This window comes from Cloeon dipterum, chromosome 2 (genome assembly GCF_949628265.1).
Source record: "Cloeon dipterum chromosome 2, ieCloDipt1.1, whole genome shotgun sequence".
NCBI lineage: Eukaryota > Metazoa > Arthropoda > Insecta > Ephemeroptera > Baetidae > Cloeon > Cloeon dipterum.
Window position 1 is genome coordinate 25,186,304 of NC_088787.1, and position 25,447 is coordinate 25,211,750.

At 41.3% G+C, this 25,447-nt stretch overlaps 3 protein-coding genes across 3 annotated transcripts; all 3 read left to right on the forward strand.

Annotated features, from left to right (window-relative positions):
* Positions 1-221: 221 nt before the first annotated feature.
* On the forward strand, positions 222-6,527 carry LOC135937537 (uncharacterized). Its single transcript, XM_065480689.1, has 22 exons — positions 222-244; positions 445-524; positions 668-837; positions 894-1,054; positions 1,279-1,438; positions 1,497-1,925; positions 1,983-2,085; positions 2,137-2,264; positions 2,318-2,446; positions 2,500-2,694; positions 2,753-3,106; positions 3,167-3,374; positions 3,648-3,828; positions 3,886-4,069; positions 4,184-4,570; positions 4,632-4,790; positions 5,300-5,428; positions 5,490-5,620; positions 5,759-6,011; positions 6,067-6,163; positions 6,219-6,329; positions 6,389-6,527. Exons 1-22 carry the CDS (start codon positions 222-224, stop codon positions 6,457-6,459), a joined length of 3,843 nt encoding a protein of 1,280 aa, XP_065336761.1. The 3' UTR covers positions 6,460-6,527.
* Positions 6,528-9,774: 3,247 nt separating this feature from the next.
* LOC135936796 (uncharacterized) lies at positions 9,775-15,799 on the forward strand. Its single transcript, XM_065479747.1, has 22 exons — positions 9,775-9,918; positions 9,973-10,037; positions 10,083-10,252; positions 10,314-10,474; positions 10,904-11,063; positions 11,115-11,540; positions 11,597-11,699; positions 11,748-11,875; positions 11,932-12,060; positions 12,114-12,308; positions 12,368-12,718; positions 12,892-13,105; positions 13,137-13,335; positions 13,391-13,574; positions 13,629-14,018; positions 14,073-14,231; positions 14,283-14,411; positions 14,681-14,814; positions 14,879-15,131; positions 15,201-15,297; positions 15,354-15,464; positions 15,517-15,799. The coding sequence occupies exons 1-22, from the start codon at positions 9,893-9,895 to the stop codon at positions 15,585-15,587; spliced, it is 3,855 nt and encodes a 1,284-aa protein (XP_065335819.1). The 5' UTR covers positions 9,775-9,892; the 3' UTR covers positions 15,588-15,799.
* A 673-nt stretch (positions 15,800-16,472) lies between these two features.
* On the forward strand, positions 16,473-25,048 carry LOC135936733 (xanthine dehydrogenase-like). The gene is made up of 25 exons (XM_065479667.1): positions 16,473-16,634; positions 16,788-16,855; positions 17,160-17,329; positions 17,386-17,546; positions 17,744-17,903; positions 17,958-18,150; positions 18,207-18,427; positions 18,482-18,584; positions 18,842-19,296; positions 19,350-19,488; positions 19,621-19,736; positions 19,796-19,900; positions 21,221-21,431; positions 21,487-21,661; positions 21,779-21,962; positions 22,064-22,259; positions 22,347-22,537; positions 22,597-22,755; positions 22,871-22,999; positions 23,101-23,231; positions 23,281-23,374; positions 24,348-24,506; positions 24,576-24,672; positions 24,726-24,836; positions 24,895-25,048. The coding sequence occupies exons 1-25, from the start codon at positions 16,612-16,614 to the stop codon at positions 24,963-24,965; spliced, it is 3,822 nt and encodes a 1,273-aa protein (XP_065335739.1). The 5' UTR covers positions 16,473-16,611; the 3' UTR covers positions 24,966-25,048.
* Positions 25,049-25,447: the final 399 nt, after the last annotated feature.

A 25,447-nucleotide genomic window follows, 5' to 3' on the forward strand; every position in this document is an offset into this window, starting at 1 on the left:
CTATTGTTATCTTATCGCTTCAAAGGATTGAATTTAGAAATAACAATGCCGAAAAAGCATTGGCAGCATTTTGCTTGCCTGAATTTGCTGCTTCACCAAGATACTAACTTCATATCTTGATTAAGATGCCACAAACGTACCTTAAAACGGGGCCAGCGAATTAAAAATCATCGCAATCACCGTCCTCTTCAAAAGTTGAAAGGACGCACGTGCGCAGCATCATGTGGAACGCACTTTTCGGAAGGTAAGTGATTAGCACTTAACAAAACATTGGAAATTTAATACCAATATTTTTATATTTGCTTGTGGAAAATTTATTAATGATTTTTTAGTTACTCACGAGAAATTGCGCTTTAAAAGTAGAACGAAAATTAAAAATTATATACCTTTTAACTGATGACATGGGATTTACACTATATCAAATAAGAAATAAAACTGTTAACTATCGTCCAGCACGGAACCTACGGCTCCCATTCCAACCGCTTTAGAGGTGACATTTACGCTCAATGGCAATCAAGTGACCGGTGAGTGATCATATGACCTAAATTCACTTCAAATTTTCCTAAAATTGTTGGCACTTTAATATTGACAGAAGTTTTCAATTTATTTGCAAACATTGTAACATATTTAAAATGAAAGCTTAACAATATTTTTTTAATTAATTCAGTTGGTGATGAGATTGCCGAGGGCACGTCTTTGAACGCGTACATCCGCGATGTGGCGAAACTTAAGGGAACCAAGTTCATGTGCACTGAAGGAGGCTGCGGAGCGTGCGTTGTCGCTGCCACCGCGGAACACCCTGTTACAAGGGAGCGAAAAACCTTCTCCATCAACTCGGTACTTTAATCAAATGTGTGTGAGGAGAAGATATTAACTTGACACTTTGATCAAAGTGTTTGGTTCCGGTCTTCGCGTGCCATGGATGGGACATCAGGACGGTGGAGGGCATTGGCAACAAACGTGACGGCTATCACCAGGTGCAGGCTAATCTGGCGCAATTTAACGGCACACAGTGTGGATTCTGCTCGCCAGGAATGGTCATGAATATGTACAGGTGAGCATATCAGATGTCCAATTGATGTGAAATAGTATAAATTAAAAAGGGCCTTATTTGTCAGTTATTGATAACAGTTTTGACCATTATTTTATAAAATCGAAAAAGGATACGGTAAAGTTTTCGTTTAGATTTATTTAAACGCCTGCAAGAAATGAAGTTAGGCAATCTGCTCGACAGCGATGCTAATCAGGTTGCATATGGATTAAACTAAATTTCCGCAGTTTGGTGGCGGACGGTAAAACCCCGACCATGGCTGAGGTTGAAAACTCTTTCGGCGGCAACATCTGCCGCTGCACAGGCTACCGTTCCATCCTGGACGCCTTCAAGGCCCTCGCGACGGACGCCACCCCCTTGATGAAGAAACAGTGCGCCGACATTGAGGTATACACTACACAAAAAATTAATATTTTTTTCTCGTCTCACGGAGAATGAAATTCAGGACCTGTACAAAATATGCTCGAAGACGGGCAAGGCCTGCTCGGGTTCGTGCAAGAAGGACACGTTCGAGGAAGTGAAGGTCAAGTCTGTGAAGGTGCCAGCTGCCAACTGGTACAAGGTGGCATCGTTTGACGAGCTCTTCTCGGTGATTGCGTCGCTCGGCACGGCCACGTACCAGTTGTCGGCCGGAAATACGGCTGAAGGCGTCTACCGCCACTACAACCGCCAGTTCGACGCCCGCATCGACGTTAAGGACGTGCCTGAGCTGAGGGGCGTCGTCGCGGGGGGCGGCTTCTTCCAAATCGGAGGCAATACCACCCTGACCGAGGCCATCGCAGCCTTCAAAACTCAGGCCAACACCTCTGGCTTTGAGTACCTCAGCCAGATCGCTGACCACATCGACCTTGTTGCCAACACGCCAGTCCGAAATGTGAGAACCAGATTATCTGAATGGATTTTTGGTTAAAAGTTAAAATGTGAAATTTAGATTGCAACACTTGCTGGGAATTTGATGCTCAAGAAGCATCACCCCGAGTTCCCTTCAGATATTTTTGTAATCATGGAGGCTGCTGATGCCTCCATCGTCGTTCGTAAGTTTTCCGAATTTATTTCAATTCTGTTTGTCAGGAGATATTTTTCAGATACCAGCACTACTGGCTATGAATTCGTTAAAATAATTGATTTCTTAAACTACGACATGACTGGAAAAGTCATCCAGAGCATTTACTTTGACCCACTCGATGGAAATCACCGCTTCAGGACTTTCAAGGTTAAATAAAATTCGTATGGATTGAAAACAACTGTCTAAAATTTGCAAATTAGATCACACCAAGAAAACAAAACGCCCATGCGTATGTAAGCGCCGGATTCCGCGTCCACGTCTCGGACACGACCAACTGGACCGTCGACCAACAGCCCCGCATCGTCTACTGCGGCATCAATCCGGACTTTGTAAGGAAAAATATTACGATTTAAGAAATATTCGCTTATCCTCCATTTTGCAGCATCACGCGACCAACACGGAGAACTACCTGATGGGCAAAAACCTACTGGACCCAGCCACCGTCCAAGGGGCAATCAGCACCCTGGCAGCCGAGCTGCAGCCCGACAACCAACTGATCGACGCCAGCCCTGAGTTCAGGAAGCAGATCGCCCAGGGTGTCTTCTACAAGTTCCTGCTTGGCCTTGATCCAACCAGGGTATATAATAAAAGGAATAATCTGGCCTTTTATTATAATATCTACGTTTTTCACTCAGGTGGCTGCAAACAAGCGTTCCGGCGCCGACAACCTGATCCGACCGCTGTCCTCGGGAAATCAGGACTTTGAGACAAACCCTGGTGTTTACCCACTGAACGAGCCAATTCCCAAGCTGGAGGCGGCCGCGCAAACCGCCGGCGAGGCAGAGTACATCAACGACCTGCCAGAGCGACCTGGCGAGTTACATGGTGCTTTCGTGCTCACTACGCAGGCCACGGGCACAATCACGTCCATTGACGACTCAGCTGCCCTCGCCACCCCCGGAGTCGTGGCATTCTTCAAGGCAGCCGACATTCCTGGCACCAACTCTTTCACCCCGCAGACTCTTCCCCTATTTGTCGAAGATGAAGAGGTCACTGCAGTCTAACTTAACTAAGCGAAAAAGACTTTGAAATTTAATTCATTTTAATAGGTTTTCTGCAGTGGACCAGTGCGCTACGCTGGTCAAATCGTGGGTCTGGTTGTCGCCACAAGCAGAATGGCGGCCACCTTGGGAGCCGGATTGGTCAGCGTTGCTTACGCAAAAGGTGAAAAGCCGGTTCTGTCGGTCGCAGAGGTGATGAAGACGGCTACCAGCAGAACGCACGTTGTCAAGAAAAGCGAAGTAAAAAAGGAAAAAGGTAGGGAAAAGATTTTATTTTTCTAAAAATTTTAAATAATATATATTTTATAAATATTGTGTTTTGGATGTTTTACATTTTAAATTTTTTATAAATGATTTAGATTTTAGGAGAGGTTTTATGTGATTTCCAGATGACTGAAATACAATTTGTACAGTGTATTTACAGAAAATAGCATTCGGATAAATAGTAATTTGTAATTAAAAATAAAAACGGAAATTTAAAATGATTTCAATGCAACGGTCGATATATTTTATTATTCCGATGTTTCAGTGAAAGCTGCCTTCAACATCAACGGCAGCTTCGAGATTGCCAGCCAATACCACATGCACATGGAGACACACACTTGCGTCGTGGTGCCTACCGAAGACGGCTACGATGTGTACTCGGCTTCGCAGTGGATCGATCACATCCAGCAAGTCATCTCACAAGTGCTCAACATCACCGAGAGCACGTAATAAAATCATAATTATTTGCCGGAAAAATAAAGATAAAAACGCATCCTATACAGCGTGAACGTTGCTGTTCGCCGTCTCGGCGGTGGCTACGGGGGCAAAATCTCCCGACCAGCCCAGGTGGCCGCTGCCTGTGCTTTGGCTGCTCACAAACTAGGCAAGCCTGTCCGCATCGTCATGAGTTTGAGGACTAATATGGAGGCAATGGGCAAGAGGTTCCCTTACGTTCACAATTACGAGGTAAGATTTTATTTGTAGTAAATCATTAATTATAGATGCTCAATGACTCTACAAAATAATATTCAAACTTCTTCATGCATAAAATAAAATGAAAAAATCCGATATTCCCTTTAGGTCGGCGTGGACACGAACGGAAAAATCGAGTACCTGACCTCAGAGTGCCTCCAGGACAACGGCTTCACGTTCAACGAAGCCCCACTACCTGAGCTGACCGCCTTCTACCCCAACTGCTACGATTCAAGCACGTTTAATATGAACGTGCAGATGATCCGCACAGACAAGGCGTCCAATACGCCTTGCCGTGGTCCTGGCACCACTGAGGGCGTCGCTTTCATCGAGGAGATCATGGAGCGCATCGCCAGGGTGACCAAACTGGACCCTCTGCAGGTGCGCCTGAACAACATGCTCCTGGTGGAAAACCCGCTGCCTACCATGATCGATGACCTCAAGGTGTCGGCTGACTACGACAACCGCAAGGCCAATGTCCAGGCCTTCAACTCTGTATGTGAACTGGTTCTGGCGGAAATTAATGGTTATTGACAATTTTATTATTTTTGACCAGTCAAACAGGTGGAAGAAGAGGGGGATGGCGATTGTGCCCATGCAATACCGTTTCCCCGTTGGTGGAAACTACAGCGCCATTGTGTCCATCCACCACGGTGACGGCTCTGTGTCCATTGCGCATGGAGGTATCGAGATGGGCCAAGGCATGAACACAAAGGTAAATTTTTTGGAATGCTCTGTAAGAAGTATTAAAAGTTTTTGATGACGAGAGTTAATTTTAATAATAATTTATTTGTCTTTTGGCATGCACATAATTTAACACAGTAATGCAATAAACCACATACATCCAATTGCAAATCAAACATTCAGTTACATTCACTCAAAAAGAAAAGAAAAATTGAAGTTGCTACAACTTCTGTACACAATCAAAATACTCTTCAGCACTATAAAACTGTTTTTGATGTACAAATTCACGCAGCATAGCAACAAACTCCTTATAACGCGGCTCAAGACGAAGAGACACTGGCAGCGCATTATACAAAGTAGCTGCACAAGTTAGTGGGTTTTGTTTAGAGATTTTTTTTGTAACCAAATTATCTAAATTTAATGGGTATTAACTAAAATAACTCTTCTGTAATAAAATTTCGGCTCTCTCGCCAAAAATTGAAACATGTTTTTGCTACTTTAAAAAAACCAAGTACTAAATAATGATGAATTTTCTAACAGGTCGCTCAAGTTGCAGCCCACATCCTGCAGATTCCGCTGAGTAAGATTTCCATCAAGCCCAGCACCTCTCTGACCTCGGCGAACAACATGGTAACCGGAGGCAGCATTGGCAGTGAAGCAGTCTCTTACGTAATGCCGCAAGAGAACGTAAAATAATGGTTACTAAATAAAACAACTCTTTGCTCTGTAGGCTGCCATGAAAGCGTGTAATATACTTTTGGAACGTCTCGCACCCATCAGGGAGAGTTTGGGCAACCCGACCTGGGAGCAGCTTGTGCAGGAAGCCTACTGGCAAAACGTTGACATGATTGCCACGCACATGTAATGCATCCCTTTATTTTTTTAAAGGATTGAAAATTATTTCAACAGGACAAAGAGCCAAAATTAAAAATACAAATTTTGTTTTTGGGAAATTTAAAAATATTTTTAAAGAGTTTATAATATTATACGAATGTGCAGGTTTGCCCCTGGCCAAGAGGTTTCACCTTACAACATTTGGGGCGCGGCCATCGCCGAAGTGGAAGTGGACATCCTGACCGGCGAACGCCAAGTGCTCAGGGTGGACATCGTCGAGGACGTGGGTCAGAGCCTGAGCCCACTTATCGACGTCGGCCAGATCGAGGGCGCCTTCGTCATGGGCATGGGCTACTGGCTCACGGAGGAGCTAAAGTACGACCCTAACAGCGGACGCCTCCTCAACACCAGGACATGGGTAAACTATCTAAAATACCTTTTGAGCCGAAGTAAAATCATTACTTTCAATTTAGAACTACAAAGTGCCTGGTGCGAAAGACATTCCTGCCGACTTCAGGATCAACTTCAGGAAAAATGCTTCTAACCCTCTTGGCGTTCTAAATTCGAAGGGTGAGGAGGCTAAAATTAAAATTATGAATCACCCTATACTTTTCATGTATTTTAGCAACTGGTGAACCAGCGCTCAACATGTCGATTGTGTGTTTATTTGCGCTGAGAAATGCCTTGGACTCAGCTCGCGTTGATGCTGGAGATGCGTCTGATTATTATGACATCAGTATGTTTTTTAATGGATTTAAATTTAAGTAGCAATAATTTTATTTTAAAAATTTTCAGAGCTGCCGGCAACCGTTGAAACTGTTGCAATGACAAGTCTGACAGATCCTACCCAGTTTACATTTGATTGATTCACGAATTAAAAATAAAAATCAATCATGCAGATTATTTAAAATAAATTTATATTCGTAATTGAAAATATTTTTTAACTATCAATAAACCTGCTAATTATGAATACGTTAAAAGTTGCGAAACTATCCCATTTTTGAGGTGATGGGCCTCTATAAGTTTGAGAAAACTGAAGGACTTTTGCAATTGCACGAGATAAAGAGTAAGATTTTAGATAATTTATTGCTTCATCATTGACGTTTGGAGCGTAGAATAACGTATTAATTAGAGTTAAGGAAATATAAGAGCCACATTCCGTCAAAGCAACAAATTTCTGTCCGGGGGTCGATGGATTTTGATGAATTTTTTTTTTTGCGGTAATTTGGCCCTAATTGTACTACAATACAATTGAGAAAACTCCGACTTTCCCATTTTTGCGGGTTTTGCGGGCGTTAAAGGGTCAAAATCTGGGAATTTTGAGTACTTCATAACTTTGCTCAGGGTGTGGTCCTAGAACAAAAATTAAAAAAACCCGCAAACTCGTCTTAACAAGACAAACAACTTTTACATTGACCTCAAAGTGGTAGGTCAAAGGTCAATGTCATAAAAATTAATTTTTGGATTTTAAACTCAAATTTGAAAATGAATATATCGAAATTTTTTATTTTTTTCATGACCATTTTGTAGAGCACAAAATATTAAGCTAAAAACGTTAAAATTTGGAATGGCGTTTTTCCTCATTTTTTTAATAAAAAATGAAAACTTCGAAAAGCCTTGTTTTTCGAAGCTGGTAAAAAACGATGACCAACCAAATCTCGACTTCTAGTCATCCGAATTTAAAAAACCGCATACCGTTAGACTCCTCTCGACGTCCCTAAGTGCACTAAAGGGGTATAAGACCCACCAACCCCCAACCCCCTTTTAACCCCCTCAATAACGTGAAATTTAGAATTTTTCGTCTGTTTCAACACCATTGCACGACGTTGACGAGTAATTGTCTTCTTCAAACCAATTCAGTTACTTAGTTCACTTCAAGTCGAGTCAAAAGGTACTTAATTTTTGTTAATAGGACCATCAAAAACTGAGATTCGGGTGCACAAAGTTTTTTTATCGAGACGGATGCAATAAAATTCTGGATGATCGACCAAATCTCGACTTCTAATCATCTGATTTTGAAAAACCGCGTACCGTTAGACTCCTCTCGACGTCCCTAAGTGCACTAAAGGGGTATGAGACCCACCAACCCCCTACCCCCTTTTAACCCCCTCAAGAACATGAAATTTAGCATTTTTTCGTCCGTTTCAACACCTTAGCACGACGTTGACGAGTAATTGTCTTCTTCAAACCAATTCAGTTACTTAGTTCACGCAAAGACGAGTCAAACGGAACTTATTTTTTGTAAATAGGACCATCAAAAACTGAGATTCGGGTGCACAAAGTTTTTTTATCGAGACGGATGCAATAAAATGCTTGATGAGCACCAAATCTCGAATTCGGCGCTAAAAATCTCGTCGCAATTATAAAATAAACAGCACGCCACTCAACTTGCCCTGACATCCCTTTCGGGATTAAAGGGTGCAATCCCATTACACCCCTAATACACACCCCATCCCGAGCGTTTATTTTTGTATTCATTTTTGTGCGGAAAAGTGTAATTTAACCACTTCTGAGACACTGAAAACAGAAATGGAGACCCCAAATACCCATATTTGGCTTCTAGCTTCCCAGAACCATCAACCCATTTAGTGCAGAATTCGAGATTTGGTGCTCATCAAGCATTTTATTGCATCCATCACGATAAAAAAAACATTGTGCACCTAAATCTCAGGTTGTGATGGTCCTATTTACAAAATATTAGTTCCGTTTGACTCTTCTTTGAGTGAACTAAGTAACTGAATTGGTTTGAAGAAGACAATTACTCGTCAACGTCGTGCTAAGGTGTTGAAGCGGACGAAAAAATGCTAAATTTTCCGTTATTGAGGGGGTTAAAAGGGGGTAGGGGGTTGGTGGGTGTCATACCCCTTTAATGCACCTGGGGATGTTAAGACGAGTCTAACGGTATGCGGTTTTTCAAAATCAGATGATTAGAAGTCGAGATTTGGTCGATCATCCAGAATTTTATTGCATCGCGTTTAGAATAAAAATCTTTGTGCACCCGAATCTCGGATTGTAGTGGTCCTATTAACAAAAATTAAGTACCTTTTGACTCGACTTGAAGTGAACTAAGTAACTGAATTGGTTTGAAGAAGACAATTACTCGTCAACGTCGTGCAATGGTGTTGAAACAGACGAAAAATTCTAAATTTCACGTTATTGAGGGGGTTAAAAGGGGGTTGGGGGTTGGTGGGTCTTATACCCCTTTAGTGCACTTAGAGACGTCGAGAGGAGTCTAACGGTATGCGGTTTTTTAAATTCGGATGACTAGAAGTCGAGATTTGGTCGGTCATCGTTTTTTACCAGCTTCGAAAAACAAGGCTTTTCGAAGTTTTCATTTTTTATTAAAAAAATGAGGAAAAACGCCATTCCAAATTTTAACGTTTTTAGCTTAATTTTTTATGGTCTACAAAATGGGCATGAAAAAAATAAAAAATTTCGATATATTCATTTTCAAATTTGAGTTTAAAATAAAAAAATCAATTTTTATGACCTTGACCTTTGACCTACCACTTTGAGGTCAATGTAAAAGTTGTTTGTCTTGTTAAGACGAGTTTACGGGTTTTTTAATTTTTGTTCTAGGACCACCCTGAGCAAAGTTGTTAAGTACTCAAAATTCCCAGATTTTGACCCTTTAACGCCCGCAAAGCCCGCAAAAATTGGAAAGTCGGAGTTTTCTCAATTTTATTGTATTACAATTAGGGCCAAATTACCGGAATAAAAATTCATCAAAATCCATCGACCCCCGGACAGAAATTTGTTGCTTTGACGGAATGTGGCTCATAAACAGTTTTCTTTTATTCTGGGTAGTTTTTCGTTTCAATTTTACTTCATAATAATTTGAATTTGTTTATATATATATATATATATATATATATATATATATATATATATATATATATATATATATATATATATATATATATATATATGCTGTATGAATCGTTAAATAGAATAAAACAAAACAAAAACGTGGCAAAATATTTAGGCCGACGCAGATACGTGCATCGTATCGCGTTGAGCACATTATCTAAGAGATAATTCACAGTGAAATTTCCCGTTAAGTGTTTAAACAATCGAACAACCAAAAACAAAATCGACTGATCCATCCAAGATTAGTCAAAGGCAGTGTTATGTGACAAAAGCAATCAACGCTTGTTATCAGATGCATCAATATGAAAAACCAATCAAACGAGAGAAGACAGTATCAAATTTTTGATTAATCAAATGACTCGGTATAAAAAGGGTTGTGTTTAAAATTATATAACCACTTTTGTCCTCTGCTAAAGTAGCAAGAACAAAATGTGGAACTCCCTGTTTGGAAAAAGGTAACAAAATTTTCTAGCCAAATGCTCAGTGGAACTAACAAAATCTTTCTGAAGCTCTGGGGAGCCGATCCCAACTGCACTGGAGGTGACGTTTCAATTAAATGGAAAACAGGTTACGGGTAAGTTAAATAAAAAAAAATATAACTGCTGACACAGATGAAAAGTTGGAAGTGAGATAAAGGAAGGGACGTCGTTGAACACGTACATCCGCGATGTGGCCAAACTCAAGGGGACCAAGTTCATGTGCAACGAGGGAGGATGCGGGGCGTGCGTTGTTGCGGCAACCATCACACACCCTATCACTGCAGAAAAGCAAACCCTGTCCGTCAACTCAGTAAAAATATTGTTTCTTGCTCGCCAATACGCGAATAAATAAATCTTAACTCGCGTCACAGTGTCTGGTGCCGGTCTTCGCGTGCCACGGATGGGAAATCAGGACGGTTGAGGGCATTGGCAACAAGCGCGATGGATACCACCAGGCGCAAGCCAACCTGGCCAAATTCAATGGCACCCAGTGTGGATACTGCTCACCCGGAATGGTCATGAATATGTACAGGTATGTATAATTGTTTTTCTTTCATAAAATATGCATCTAAAATTACACCATGTTATGATATAAATCTTGGCACGCCAATTTAATGAACTGCTCATCGTCGGAATTAAGTTCTTAGCCATTTACCAACAAACGAATGCCAACTAGAATTTCTAAAGTGCCGAATTTTTTTCTTCTGGGCGCCTATAAACTTTAATCAAATAATATCAGTAGAAGCATGAAGATTATTACTCTTAAAATCCATATTTTATTACTTGTTTTATTAAGCCATTGTGATTTTATTATAAAAAATTTAATATTTCACATTATCATAAAGTTGAAATGAAACTGAAGTAGGCAACCTGTGTAGCACGGAACTGAAGCATGCTGCATAACTTCGTAACAAAGAGGCGATAGCAGTTAGAATTTAAGTTTCTAACCCAATTTTTAAAGTTTATTGGCCGACGGGAAGACTCCAACAATGGCCGAAGTTGAGAACTCTTTTGGGGGCAACATCTGCCGCTGTACAGGCTACCGTTCCATTCTGGACGCCTTCAAGGCCCTCGCGTCAGACGCTACTCCCTTGATGAAACAGCAGTGCGCCGACATCGAAGTAAAAATCACTTTAATTTCATTCTTAATGATTTTAATCAAACATCACAAGGATTTGAACAAAATTTGCTCGAAAACTGGAAAAATCTGCTCCGGCTCGTGCAAAAAGGAGACATTCGAGGAGGTCAAGCACAAGTCTGTCAAGGTGCCAGCGGCCAACTGGTACAAGGTGGCATCGCTTGACGAACTCTTCTCGGTTATCGGCTCGCTCGGCGCGACCGTTTACCAGTTGTCGGCCGGCAACACGGCTGAAGGCGTCTACCGCCACTACAACCGCAAGTTTGACGCCCGCATCGACGTCAAAGATGTGCCCGAGCTGCGCACCATTTCCACTTCTGGAGGATATACCGTCGGCGCCAACGTGACTCTGACAGAGGCGATAGCCACGTTCCGCACGCAAGCCAACACCGCTGGCTTTGAGTACCTCGCAAAACTCGCCGAGCACCTTGATCTGGTTGCCAACACACCAGTCAGAAACGTGGGATACACGCTTTTGAATGATTTGAACGGTGATAGAACCGATATTTGTTTCAGGTCGGAACGCTTGCAGGGAACCTTATGCTCAAGAGAGACGAACCTGGGTTTCCTTCAGACATTTTCGTAATTTTGGAAGCTGTCGGTGCCACGCTGAACATCCGTAAGTCTTTTTTTACCTTACCCTAACCTTCTTCATGAACCTATTCAGTGTCCAACCCAACGACCTCTGAGAACGTCAACCTGATCGATTTTCTCGGAAAGGAGATGGCTGGAAAAGTGATCCAAAACATTTCGTTCCCAACGTTCGACAACAATCACCACTTCAGGACTTTCAAGGTAAAATTCATAAAATATTTTGCCTGGAGAGAGTCGTGTCTATAAAAAATCCTCAGGTAATGCCCCGGAAGCAAAATGCTCACGCATACGTTAGTGCTGGATTTTGTATCCACGTCTCAGACACGACCAACTGGACCGTCGACCAACAGCCCCGCATCGTCTACTGTGGCATCAATCCGGACTTTGTAAGGAAAAATATTACGATTTAAGAAATATTCGCTTATCCTCCATTTTGCAGCATCACGCAACCAACACGGAGAACTACCTGATGGGAAAAAACCTACTGGACCCAGCCACCGTCCAAGGGGCAATCAGCACCCTGGCAGCCGAGCTGCAGCCCGACAACCAACTGATCGACGCTAGCCCCGAGTTCAGGAAGCAGGTCGCCCAGGGTGTCTTTTACAAGTTCCTTCTCGGCCTTGATCCAAGCAGGGTATATTATCTTTTGAAGATGATCTTCTAAGCTTTTGATTTTTATCACTCTTTTCTCAGGTTGCTGCAAACAAGCGTTCCGGCGCCGACAATCTGGTGCGTCCGCTGTCCTCAGGAAAGCAGGACTTTGAGACAAACCCTAATGTTTACCCACTGAACGAGCCAATTCCCAAGCTGGAGGCGTACGCGCAAACTGCCGGCGAGGCCGAGTACACCAACGATATTTACGAGCGGCCCGGTGAGCTGCACGGCGCCTTTGTGCTCACAAAGCAAGCCACGGGCACAATCGCCTCGATCGACGCATCAACCGCTCTTGCCACAGAAGGCGTCGTTGCATTCTTTCAAGCGTCTGACGTGCCTGGAAGCAATAATTTCGCACCACCCAGCATGTTCTTCCCGGAGGTGGAAGAGGTATGGAATCAGGCAGAGCCTTATTTGCTCAAAGTTTTATTTTTTTTTAATTTTATTTAAAATGATAAATAGAAACTTGTAAATAGTAAAATTGTTCTGTTCAATGTTTTATGTTCATAACAAAAAATACACTCGTATTCAAGATCAAAATTTAATATTACATTTTCTTTTAGGTCTTTTGCAGTGGAAAAGTGGAGTACGCTGGTCAAGTTGTTGGCTTGATTGTTGCAACTAGCAGAACCACGGCAATTCTGGGCGCTGGACTGGTCAGCGTCACATACGCGAAAACCGAAAAGCCGGTGCTCTCGGTCAAGGATGTCACGAAAGTGGTTAATGACCGAATGAAAGTAGTCAAGAAGAAAGACGAGCAAAAAGAGAAGGACAAAGGCAATTATAACAAATAAAAAATTCCAGCTAGTAAGAAAAGAAATTATAGTGAAAGCTGGAATTGTGTTCAATGGCACTTTTGAGATCGGCTCCCAATACCACATGCACATGGAGACTCAAACGTGCTTGGTGGTGCCAACTGAGGACGGTCTTGATGTCTACAGCGCGACCCAGTGGATGGACCACGTGCAGCAAGTAATCGCGGAGTTCCTAAATATCAAAGAGAGCTCGTGAGCTGAATATTGCCTTCATTATTGTATAATTCTGCTAACATTGCATTATTAGAATCAACATAACAGTTCGTCGACTCGGTGGAGCATATGGTGGAAAAATCACGCGTCCTGCTCTCGTCGCTGCTGCGTGCGCCCTGGCCGCAGACAAACTCGGAAAGCCTGTCAGAATTGTCATGAGCCTGGGAAGCAACATGGAAGTGTTCGGCAAAAGATTCCCTTACGTCAACAACTATGAAGTATAGACTCATATCTGCTACCATAAGAAAATATTTGTCATGTCATATTCAAAGGTCGGAGTGGACAACGTTACAGGAAAGATAGCATACATCAACTCCACGTGCCAAATGGACTGCGGCTACACGGTAAACGAATCGCCTGGTTATGACGTGCCCAAGTTTTTCCAAAACTGCTACGAATCGACCAATTTCAACATGCAAGTGGAAGCAATCAAGACAGACAAGGCAACCAATGCTGCCTGCCGCGGCCCAGGCACCACCGAAGGGGTGGCTTTCATCGAGGAGATCATGGAGCACGTATCCAGGGTGCTCAAAATGGACCCACTTCAGGTGCGCCTGAACAACATGCCCCAGATGGACACCCCGCTGCCTGCCATGATTGAAGACCTCAAGACATCGGCCGACTACGACAACCGCAAGGCCAACGTCCAAGCCTTTAATGCGGTATAGAAGATGATTTTCTTTATTTAACAAAGAATTTTAATTTGGAGTGACTAGGCGAATCGGTGGAAGAAGCGAGGAATGGCCATTGTGCCCATGCAGTACCGCTTCCCCTGCGCAGGAAACTTCAGCGCCATGGTTTCCATTTACCACGGCGATGGCTCAGTCGCGATTTCGCACGGCGGAATCGAGATGGGACAGGGCATGAATACCAAGGTATTTAATTGAAACCAATTTAATTAGGTCATTACAAATATTTGCACTCAGGTCGCTCAAGTCGCTGCACACACCCTGAAAATTCCCCTTTCAAAAATATCCGTCAAACCAAGCAACAATGTGGTGGCAAACAATGGAATGGTGACCGGAGGTAGCGTTGGCAGTGAAAACGTTTCATACGTAAGTCATTCAAAATTGTATGCATCTCCCTCTTAGACAATCTAAAACACTAATGAGTCTCTTTTGTCTTGGCTGGAACCACGATCATATTTATATTTTGAATATATATTTTTTAAATGGATCTATTTTATTTATGGGATATTTTTAATGAAAAAGGGACTTTCCTAGTGGCTGAAAAAATATTTAGAAACAAATCCAAAGAGTACGTACGATCGCCAAATATAAAAAAATGAGTGAATTTTCTTTTCACTTATTTGAAATAACCCTAGGCTGCCATGAAGAGCTGTCAGAAGTTGCTGGAGCGTCTTGATGCAGTCAGACAGGGCATGGAAGGAGATCCCACCTGGGAACAGGTCGTGGCGGAGGCGTACGCTCAAACTGTTGAGTTGAACGCAACCCATATGTAAAGTCATCGATGCGCATTATTCACGAGACAATTTGATTTTTTATATCGATTCCCCTCACAGGTTCACACCTGGCCAGGAGCTGTCCGAGTACAATATTTGGGGGGCCACCATTGCCGAGGTGGAGGTTGACATTCTAACCGGAGAACGCCAGGTTCTAAGGGTCGACCTGATTGAGGATGTTGGCCAGAGTTTGAGCCCGTGGGTCGACGTTGGCCAGATCGAAGGCGCCTTCGTCATGGGCATGGGCTACTGGCTCTCCGAGGAGCTCAAGTACGACCCTGACTCAGGTCGTCTTCTGAACACTCGCACTTGGGTACCAGAAAATTAAATTTTAAATAGAATTGCCAACTAATTAGTATTAATACAATAAAATGATTTGCAGAACTACAAAGTGCCTGGTGCCAAGGATATCCCTGCTGATTTCAGGATCAATTTCAGAAAGAATGCCGCAAACCCCAATGGACTTTACAATTCCAAAGGTTGGATGAATTGAATATTCTGTTCTCCGAATATTTAATAATTTTGAACAATTCAGCGACTGGTGAACCCGCTTTGAACATGACCATCGTTTGCTACTTCGCACTCAGGGACGCTCTGGACTCAGCACGCAAGGATGCTGGCAGCACAGAAGATTACTACGAAATCAGTAATTTTTAATAACAAAAATTGTCATCTTTATACTAACTGCTTTTTTGCAGAGCTTCCGGCAACGGTCGAGACCATTGCGGTTTCCAGTTTGACAGACCCCAGCCAATTTACTTTGGAGTAAACTATAATCACTGTTATACAAGGCAGTGTTGGTAGCGACTTTTCACGGATCCATCAGAAAAAAATAGGAAGAAATAAAATCGCACGGGAACTATAAGATGGCGCGAGGAAATGGTGTTTATTTTCAATGCTTTTTGTATTACCTTAGTTTATATATAAATGAGTGTTGTTTATATTCGTTCATTTTGAATAAACTTTTGAATTATTTGGGAAAAATAAGCAAGTGTAATTTTTGTTATAATCAATTAGTAATATATTTTTTAGTTTATTTTTTGTAATTTCTTTTAAATGGATTTCAACCAGCAAATTTAACGAAATTAGATCCAACAAGTCTTGATGCACATATATAGGAAATCGTTAAAAATGAACTTTGCCTGATATAAATCAATTATTGTATTTAACTGCTTATTGCAAGTCATCTTGCCTGTCAAAATAGCGTTAACGTTAAAGATTTCAATTCAACCCTAGAAATCTTATAGCACATAAATTTGATAGGCGCTCGTTTGCTTTGGGCCAATGCTGACTTTAAAGGTAATCAGCAAGATAGATAATTATATTGATTTGGGATGAAAATGCCCCTGCTTTTTATAAAATATCATGGAATTTTGAAAGATGATTTAAGTTTACAGTTTGACGGCGACCAATTAAACGTACTTGTAATAAATTGTCTACGAAATAATTTCTATCAATTTCGAATTCCATTCTATAACAGCCAATATATGGCTTTGAAAAGCAGATAACCGCATTCACGAAAGGATTAACAGCGCGCTGCTTTAATTTTCCTTATCGAGGCGTGATCGATTCAAACGAAAAACCCGCAGCAATCTTTTTGGATGCCTCGAGCGCAAACAAAGGCACTCACAATCAGCGGCTGGATTGGGTTGTCGCTTACAGTGGCCTCACATATTATCTAAACAAATTTGGTCAGAACCACGTGACCGAGATAACTTTCATCGCTTATTTTGGAGTAGGCGACAGATCGAATATATTTTCTGGAGGTGCTGTTGGGTCGTCCTCTCGTTGCCATGTGGAATTATTTGTTTTCTGGGTTAGTGACGATTATTCTTTCCAAAAAAAAAACTTAATCAACAACATTAGTTTGCATTATTTTGAGTACTGATTGTGATAATGAAGATTATCAGTTATTTCGCAAAAAAAAACGGTGTTGCATAATTTATTTAATCATCTTAATTGCTTCCAGAGACACATCTCAAGAGACGAACATGGCCAGCGAGGTGACGCTGACTATCAATGGGAAATCCATAACAGGTGTTTGATTTGTCTTTTTGAGAGAAATTAATATTTAAAATGTATGAACAGCTGAAATAGTTTTTGGCTATTTAATAATTTTATCAGATAGTTTTTGACCTTTGATTGTTTTGATCCAACAAAGACTGATGCTATCAGAGAAAAATTTATCTACATTTAAGAGATTTTACATATAAGAAAGCTAGGATGAAAGGAATTATATTTTCAACTAAAATCTCTGAAAACAAATCATTTGAGCATCTATAAACACTCAAGTTTTCACTATATTAGCAAATTTTCAATTCAAAACGAATTCCGTTAACAGTCGGCAATGAGGTTTTGGCGACCACCACCCTGAGCTCATATCTTCGCGAGAACCTCAAGCTAACCGGCACCAAAGTCAACTGCAATGAAGGCATTTGCGGCGCGTGCACTGTCGTTGCAAAAATCGAGCACCCGGTCTCGAAAACTAAGGAGACATTTTCAATTAACTCGGTAATAACCAACCAATAATCAAAATTATGATTTTTGGTTCAGCGACGTGGTTTTAGTGTTTAGTCCCGATTCTGAACTGCCATGGCTGGGAAATCACAACGATTGAGGGCGTTGGCAATAGGAAGGATGACTACCATCCCGTGCAGAAGCAACTGGCCGAGAAGAACGCCACCCAGTGCGGATTCTGCTCACCTGGATTCGCAATGAACATGTTCAGGTCAGTCTAAATTTATCCATAAAAATTGCTACTTAACTGCAAATTGTATACAAAATTACAAATTTAAAAGAAAGGATTATTGCAAACTCCGCACTGCTAAAAATTTTGACAGGAAAATAATGTTTTTCTGCATTTTAAGAAAAAATGAAAATTTTCACACTAAAAGATGGAATAAAATATTTTATTAACAATTTAAGCCTGTTGGCTGACGAGAAGAAGCCTACAATGCAGCAGGTAGAGGATGCCTTCGGAGGCAACATTTGTCGCTGTACCGGCTACAGGTCCATTCTGGAAGCATACAAGGCCATGGCTAGCGACGCTCCTGCAATCACCAGGAGGCAATGCGCCGATATCGAGGTGAAATTTCAAATCTTAAAGAATGTCCGGATGAATGAAATTAGTGCACTCAAGGATTTGGAAAAAATTTGCTCGAAAAGTGGAAAACCGTGCTCTGGAGAGTGCAAGAAGGTTACGGCACAGCCGATCAAAATGCAGTTGGGCGCGGAAAACTGGAGGAAAGTCGTCACAACGACAGAATTGTTCGCGGCCTTTGCAGAAATTGGCGAAGATAGCTACAAACTGGTCGCAGGAAATACGTCGGAAGGTAATTTTTCTCTTTAATTAAGCCAAATAAAATAATTTAATATGTTTTCTGAACAGGCGTGTACCGCTCGCAAAGCGTGGTGCACTACATCGACATCAAAGACATCCCTGACCTGCGCCAGGTGTCCGCAGGTGTCGAAAATTTCAAACTGGGGGCGAGTTCAACTTTGACTGAAGCGGCCCGCGCGTTGAGGACGCAGGCGAGCACCGCAGGGTTCAAGTACTTGAACGAAATTGCCAATCACTGGGAAAATATCGCAAATCTGCCAATCAGGAATGTGAGGGCATAAATATATATTTTTTCATGGAAAATTACAACTGTTCAATTTCAGATTGGCACTATTGCCGGCAACTTGAGCATGAAAAAGGAGCACCCCGAGTTTGCATCTGATGTTTTCACTCTTTTGGAGGCTGTTGGAGCTCAGCTGCAAATTTGTGAGATTTTGTTTTGACAATTTGTTGATATTAATAAAGTGAGATTACATTTTGGCTTTGTTCAATAATAAACAAAGCAAAAAACTATATATGAACATTAACAATTAATTCAAATGGTTTAATATCACAGAAGACGATTTAAATTCATAAATATTTTCATCCGTTTGAAAATAATTTGCCCTATTTAGACTGCTGTTATTTCCCAATGCAAAAATGTTAAAAAAATTATTTTCGTAATTTTAATCAATTTTAAATAGTGACTGGAGTGGAAAAGCGCGAAGTAGTGTCGCTGCCTGGCTTCCTGAACTACAGCATGAAGAAGCGAGTGCTCGAGAGCGTGCTGTTCCCGGCGCTGGACGACGCCACGCACCGCCTACGCACGTTCCACGTGCTGCCGCGCACGCAGAGCAGCGTGAGCTATGTGAATGCCGCCTTCCTCGTCCGACTGAGCAGCGCGACGTCGTGGGACGTGGCTGAAAAGCCGCGCATCGTCTTTGGCGGCATCCGCGCCTCCTTCATCCACGCCACGGCCACCGAGAACCTGCTCGTCAGCAAGAACATCCTCGATCCGGTCGTCGCGTCGCAGGCCATCAGCGTCCTCAACTCGGAGGTCAGGCCCGACGAGGTACTCCCGGGCGCTGGCGTCAACTACAGGAGGAAGCTGGCCGTCGGCCTCTTCTACAAGTTCCTCCTTGGCCTCGATCCCAACCAGGTATTGAAGGCGGTTGCGTCAATAATTGCTAATTTGAATTGAAAAAATTTCAGGTCGATCCGAGGTACAAATCTGGTGCGGAAGTGCTCACGCGGGAACTGTCCTCGTCTAAGCAAGATTTCGAGACTAACGATAGCGTTTTCCCCTTGAACCAGCCGATCAGTAAAGTCGAGGCTTTAGCCCAATGCGCGGGTATATTTATTTTTATTTTAATTAAATAAACGCCGGATTGCTTCAAGAAAATTTAAATACTAATTCAACACGGTCCATTTAAAAAATACAACTAATATGCAGTAAATTAAAAAATAATTATTCGCCATACAGGAGAAATTGAGTACATTGACGACATTCCTACAAGGCCAGGCGAACTTCACGCTGCTTTCGTCCTAACGAAGCAAGCAACAGGAGCTATTGTTAAATACAACACTGACGAAGCAGCTGTAATACATATTTTTTAAATAAAAATATCTATAGCCTTTAATTTCACTTTCAATTCTAGAAAGTGCCCGGCTATCTGAACTTCTACTCTGCCGCCGATTTGGATGGAGCCCCAAATTCGTTCACCCCAACAGATGTTTACTCGAGTTTCCTCGACGACGAAGAAGTAAATATTTAATGGTTTATTAAACGCAAAATATGCGTGCGACACTCTACATCTAATGGCTAATCAATTTTTACACATTTTCGCTGCTTCTCTCAACGTAAGTTTTCTTGCTGTACACTTTTGGATATGATATTTTTCACACGTCTCGCCACAGAACTTACATCTACAATCATAATTAGGCTCATAGTGAAACGTTGCATTATTACAGAAAATATAGTGATATCCATGACAAGCAAATCTTGCAAAAATATGTCTATCAGGAAAATCAGGGCCACGCCAGTTATCATTAATCATAGTTTCAGTCTCAAAAAACTCAGAACAAATTAACAGTCTATTTGTTTTCTTTTCTTCACAGAACTTTATATACACTTCAGTCTCTGGTAGATTAAATCTAACCTTTAAGTCAGTTACATATAAATTGGAGTCTTTCGCAATCAATTCATAAACATAACGAGATCTATTATACTTAGAAATTCCAAGCACTTTTTTAAAATAGCGAGTTTTCACTCTTTCTAGATTTACAAAATCCATATTAGTTAGATGTGGCCAGATAATTTCAATTCCATATGAGGCTGTTGGCGAGATTTTAAGGTCGAAGAGTTTAACCGCAGTATTGATAGAAAGCCTGTTTAAATTTTTAATGCTATAAGTAGCCATTAAAGCTGCTCGCACTCTTTTTTCTACATGTCTCGAAAAGGACGTGCCCGAGGTTTGGAACACAACACCTAAGTATGAGAATTCAGACACAAATTCAACATTTAAACCATCTAATTCAATTTTATCAGTTTTCGCATACCTGCCCCGCCCAGAATTCCTGAATTTCATCACTTTACACTTTTCAATATTTAGCTGAAGGCTCCTACTTAACAAATATTCCTTGAAGGCGACAATTGCAATATTCAAATCACTCAAGAACTCACTCGTTAGGACAATGTCGTCCGCAAATAGAATAGCTTTCAAGCCAGGAATGTGTTTAATAACTTCATTAATATCATTAATTGAGATATTAAAAAGGAAAGGAGATAGGCAGCCCCCTTGACGCACGCCATTCGACTGGACAATAACCTCTAATTCTGCGACACCATCAACAATTTTCAAAAAATTTACATCTAAGGAATTAGCTAAATATTTTAGTTCCACTTTAGAAACATTTCCCGATTCAACAATTTTCCTAAAAATCATTTTTCTATCAACGGTGTCAAAGGCTTTCTTAACGTCTAAAAACAAAGCGTATAGTGGCTTCTTTCTTTCATAGACCGACAGATTAATTTAAACTAGTATATTTTTCAAAGTTTTACGATTGTGTAAAAAATTCTTCAGATCTTCTGTAGCAAAGAAGTGAAATACGCGGGGCAGCCAGTTGGCATTGTGGTAGCCGAGACAAGGGCTGCCGCGGTGCAGGCGGCTGAGCTGGTTGTCATCGAATATGAGGCCAATGCTCCAAAACCGGTGCTTGACATGATGGAAGTCATCAAAATGACCAGAGACCGAGTGGTTGTCGTGGAAAAGAATGACGAGAATCCTCCAAAATGTACTTATCACATACAAAATCTAAGCGGTTTAATAATTTTTTGCAACATTCGCAGCCGCTAATACGGTCAAAGGGACTTTCGAGATCGGACACCAGTACCCGTTGTACATGGAGAACTTGTCGAGCATAGTGGTGCCGCACGACGGCGGCTACGACGTCTACCCTTCCACCCAGTGGATGGACCTGGACCAAAACGTCGTTGCTCGAACTGTTGGCGTACCAGCCAACAAGTGCGTTGGAAATTTTATTTTTTGAAACAATTTTTAAATACTCAAATCTAAGATACTGAAACAATATTTCGACTCTTTTAATCAGAGTAAATAATTTTTCTCGAATTTATCTCCAAGGGTCACCGTGTATGTGAAGCGAATTGGTGGTGGATTCGGCGGCAAGCAGTCGCGATCGAGCATGGTGTCAGCAGCGTGCGCCCTAGCCGCCAAAAAGCACAACAGGGCTGTGCGTCTCGTCTTGCCCCTGACAACCAACATGGAAGTCACCAGCAAGAGATTTGGCCAGCGCAACGAATATGAGGCAAGTAGTGTTGTTCTGTACAGTAAATATTTTGGTTTAATAATTTTTAACTATGTATCATAAAATCAATCATCAATAAAAAATCTGTTGAATATTGGCAGGTGGGTTTCGACAATACGGGCAAAATCGAGTATGTGACAATGCACGTAATCCAAGACAGTGGCTGCTCGCGAAACGAGTCGCCCATGGGAATTTTTGTGGCTTTCTTCGAAAGCTGCTACGGAAGTGAAGGGTACAAAATCCAGCCACAAGAAGTGCTGACTAACAAGGCTTCCAACGGACCTATTAGAGGACCAGGTTCAATACTTAATACTCTACCCTGCTTCTAAATGGCCCAATATTTTGAACGGTTAAATTTCATATACCTATTAAAATACGTTGCAGGACCAATTGAGGGAATTGCCTTTCACGACGAAATCATGGAGCGAATTGCAAAGCACCTTAAAAAGGACCCGCTGGAGGTGAAACTGGTGAACATGCAGAAATTGGACAGCCCCCTGCCAAATCTGATAAATGAAATCAAGAGCAAGGCAGAATACGACAAAAGGAAGCAAGAGGTCGAAGCTTACAACCAGGTATAAGGTATAAAGGTTTAAAAATAGCACTATAATCAAGTTACTGCTGGCGAACCCAGATGAATCGATGGAAGAAGCGAGGCCTCGCTATCACGCCGATGAGGTACCCTTTCATGTTGTGGAACCACCTGACCTCGACCGTTTCCATCTACCAAGGTGATGGATCAGTTTCCATTGCGCACGGAGGAATCGAAATGGGCCAAGGACTAAACACCAAGGTTGGTGCTCTAGTTCGTTCTATTTCGCATTTATTTATTACATATATATAAATCGTATTTTATCCGTCAATTTACGGCGCTGAGACCTAAATTTGTGTATTTATGTTTATTTTAGATAACCCAAGTGGCAGCACACATTCTCAAATTGCCGATTGATCAGATTTCGGTGAAAACTAGCAACAGCATCACTGGTGCCAACAATGGAATTTCAGGAGGTAGCATCATTAGTGAAGGCGTTTCATATGTGAGTAAACTATCATAGTTAAATTTTAAATTATCCACGGAGTAAATAATTGAAATTTTGTTATAAATAATAATTTACCCTTTTTTCAATTTTCACTTAAGGCAACAATGAAAGCTTGTCAGACTCTGCTGGATCGGCTAGAACCTGTGAGGGCGACCATGGAAAACCCCACATGGCTGGAGCTAATCCGCGAGGCTTACAATAGAAACGTCAACCTGAGCGCCCAAGGACTGTATGATTTAAAAAAGTAAAATGGAATATTTTACTCACTTTGAACGCAGCTTTTCCAAGGATGTACCAGACGTGAAAGACTACAACATCTGGTGTGTCTGCATCTCCGAGGTTGAGGTCGATGTGCTGACCGGTGAGAGACAGGTGAGCAACCCCATATTATAATATATCAAAATTATGTCACATGAAATTTTTCCACAATGGACTTGTTTTATAAATAGTTGTATGACTAATTGTAAAAGACAAACGTCATTGTCTTATGAATCCTCAAATCACTCGACTGTGAAAAAAAAATCATGAGCATCACAGCAGCTGAATTTTTTTCAATTAAATATCGCAGTTACTCGCTGCAGTAATACACAAGAAACTTCCTGACTGCCACTACTATCTTCTATCACTGGCCCGGTTGCGTTTGTTATTGTTATGTCCTGTTTCACCAGACTCCAAGTCTTCACGCGCATAACATCACGAAATAAAAACAGTGAAACAGTGCCCCTTCCCACTCCTCACAAAAGCACAGCAGTAACTGAACTTCCGTTCCAATCTCTGTTCATTTAAATCATTAGATTCACGTCAAGAATTTAAACTAATGTCGCCCTATCAGCTGACTCCATACATTATAAATTGTGTGTCTGCCGCATTACTGTACCTTTCAAACGAGCCGATACGCAAGTGTTGAAGTCGTTGAACGCCACCTCCTATTAATTTCTGGAGTAAACAATAAAAATCAGAAAATTATCAATTCAGGGGAGTAACTTTTGCAAATTATTGAGTAATATTATACGAATACACTTTTTATTAAAAATTTTATTTACATAATTTGATCACTTTTTTGAGTGGCTTATTGATTTAGAGGCCGCAGGATCTCACAAAGTTTAATATTATTAAAATTGGGAGCAGAACTAAAAGAATCTTATGATTTTGTATACTTTAAACCGCGGCTAATTATTTGGTACGTAATTTTGAATTTATTTGTTTACAATTAATTTCGACGCAGATGCCATATAATCATATGATTCAAAAGTTTAGTCAATATTTACGAACTGATAATAGCCCACGATAGAGTACAGTATGCACTGCATACGCGCTCAGAGTTACTATTATTTAAACTACACAGATCCGCCGGGTTGATTTGCTGGAGGACGTTGGCCAAAGTTTGAGCCCACTCATAGACATCGGGCAAATTGAGGGCGCATTCATCATGGGACTTGGCTACTGGCTTTCAGAAGAATTGACCTATGATGAGGCTGGAAGACTCAGGGAAAATCGGCTCTGGGTAATTTTAACTAGTCTCATCCCATTGGAATAAATGAAAAGCAAAGGATACAATAATTATCCATTTTAGAATTATGTTCCTCCTGGACCTAAAGATATTCCAGTGGACTTCCGCGTGTACCTACGAAGGAACGCGCCCAACCCACTGGGTGTTCTCGGATCCAAAAGTATAATATCAGCTCAGTTTGGTGATTTAATCATACTCTAATTATTTTAAAAGCCACTGGGGAGCCTGCTATTTGCTTGAGCGTGAACGTGTGGTTTGCACTTCGGAACGCTTTGGAAGCGGCCAGGGTGGACGCCGGCGGACCAAACGACTACTTTGATATGAGTATAATCCCTAAAAATTATCAGACATGTAAATTTTTCACTTTATTTTGAATTTATAGAGCAACCAGCTACACTGGAGCACATACATGAATCGTCATTGACGGAGCCTATGCAGTTCAAACTGAAATGAACAAAAGAGGATTCACTTGGCCATTATTTAAATGTTATGTATATTAAATATCAATAATAAATATAGCATTGATTCGAAACATTCATCATAGATAGATGCAAATATTCAAATAATCACAATCATGCATGGCCAAAAATAATTATTTCGGTATATATGCACCTTCTTTATTTCTTATATTTTTTATGAAAAATAATGCCTAATTGTGATTGTTTAAAAACAAACGTGTCTATCGTGTTTATAATTTAAAGCGGTGTCAACATGGAATCAACCGGAATCAACACATTAATTTATCGACTTATTATATTCTTTGACCGCTGAATATTTGCTCAACATTCCTGCTTTCCGATCCGACCTAAATTTTCCCAAATCATTATTGCGTGTTATGTTGGTTGATAGTTTGTAGGCAACTCTCAAACACTTTCGCGCCACATCATCCCACCACTCTCTGCTAGTAGAGATCGTTTGCTATTGGCTTAATTTGG

Bases quoted from the DNA above. Each gene is read 5' to 3' on its own strand.
- LOC135937537 (XM_065480689.1), top strand. From the start codon at position 222: ATGTGGAACGCACTTTTCGGAAG. The intron at 3,829-3,885 runs GTAATAAAATCA...CATCCTATACAG, and splicing joins CTCAACATCACCGAGAGCAC to CGTGAACGTTGCTGTTCGCC. The intron at 5,621-5,758 runs GTAATGCATCCC...ACGAATGTGCAG, and splicing joins GACATGATTGCCACGCACAT to GTTTGCCCCTGGCCAAGAGG.
- LOC135936796 (XM_065479747.1), top strand. From the start codon at position 9,893: ATGTGGAACTCCCTGTTTGGAAAAAG. The intron at 12,309-12,367 runs GTATATTATCTT...CTCTTTTCTCAG, and splicing joins TCGGCCTTGATCCAAGCAGG to GTTGCTGCAAACAAGCGTTC. The intron at 15,132-15,200 runs GTACCAGAAAAT...AATGATTTGCAG, and splicing joins TTCTGAACACTCGCACTTGG to AACTACAAAGTGCCTGGTGC.
- LOC135936733 (XM_065479667.1), top strand. From the start codon at position 16,612: ATGTGGAATTATTTGTTTTCTGG. The intron at 16,856-17,159 runs GTGTTTGATTTG...TTCCGTTAACAG, and splicing joins CAATGGGAAATCCATAACAG to TCGGCAATGAGGTTTTGGCG. The intron at 17,330-17,385 runs GTAATAACCAAC...ACGTGGTTTTAG, and splicing joins AGACATTTTCAATTAACTCG to TGTTTAGTCCCGATTCTGAA.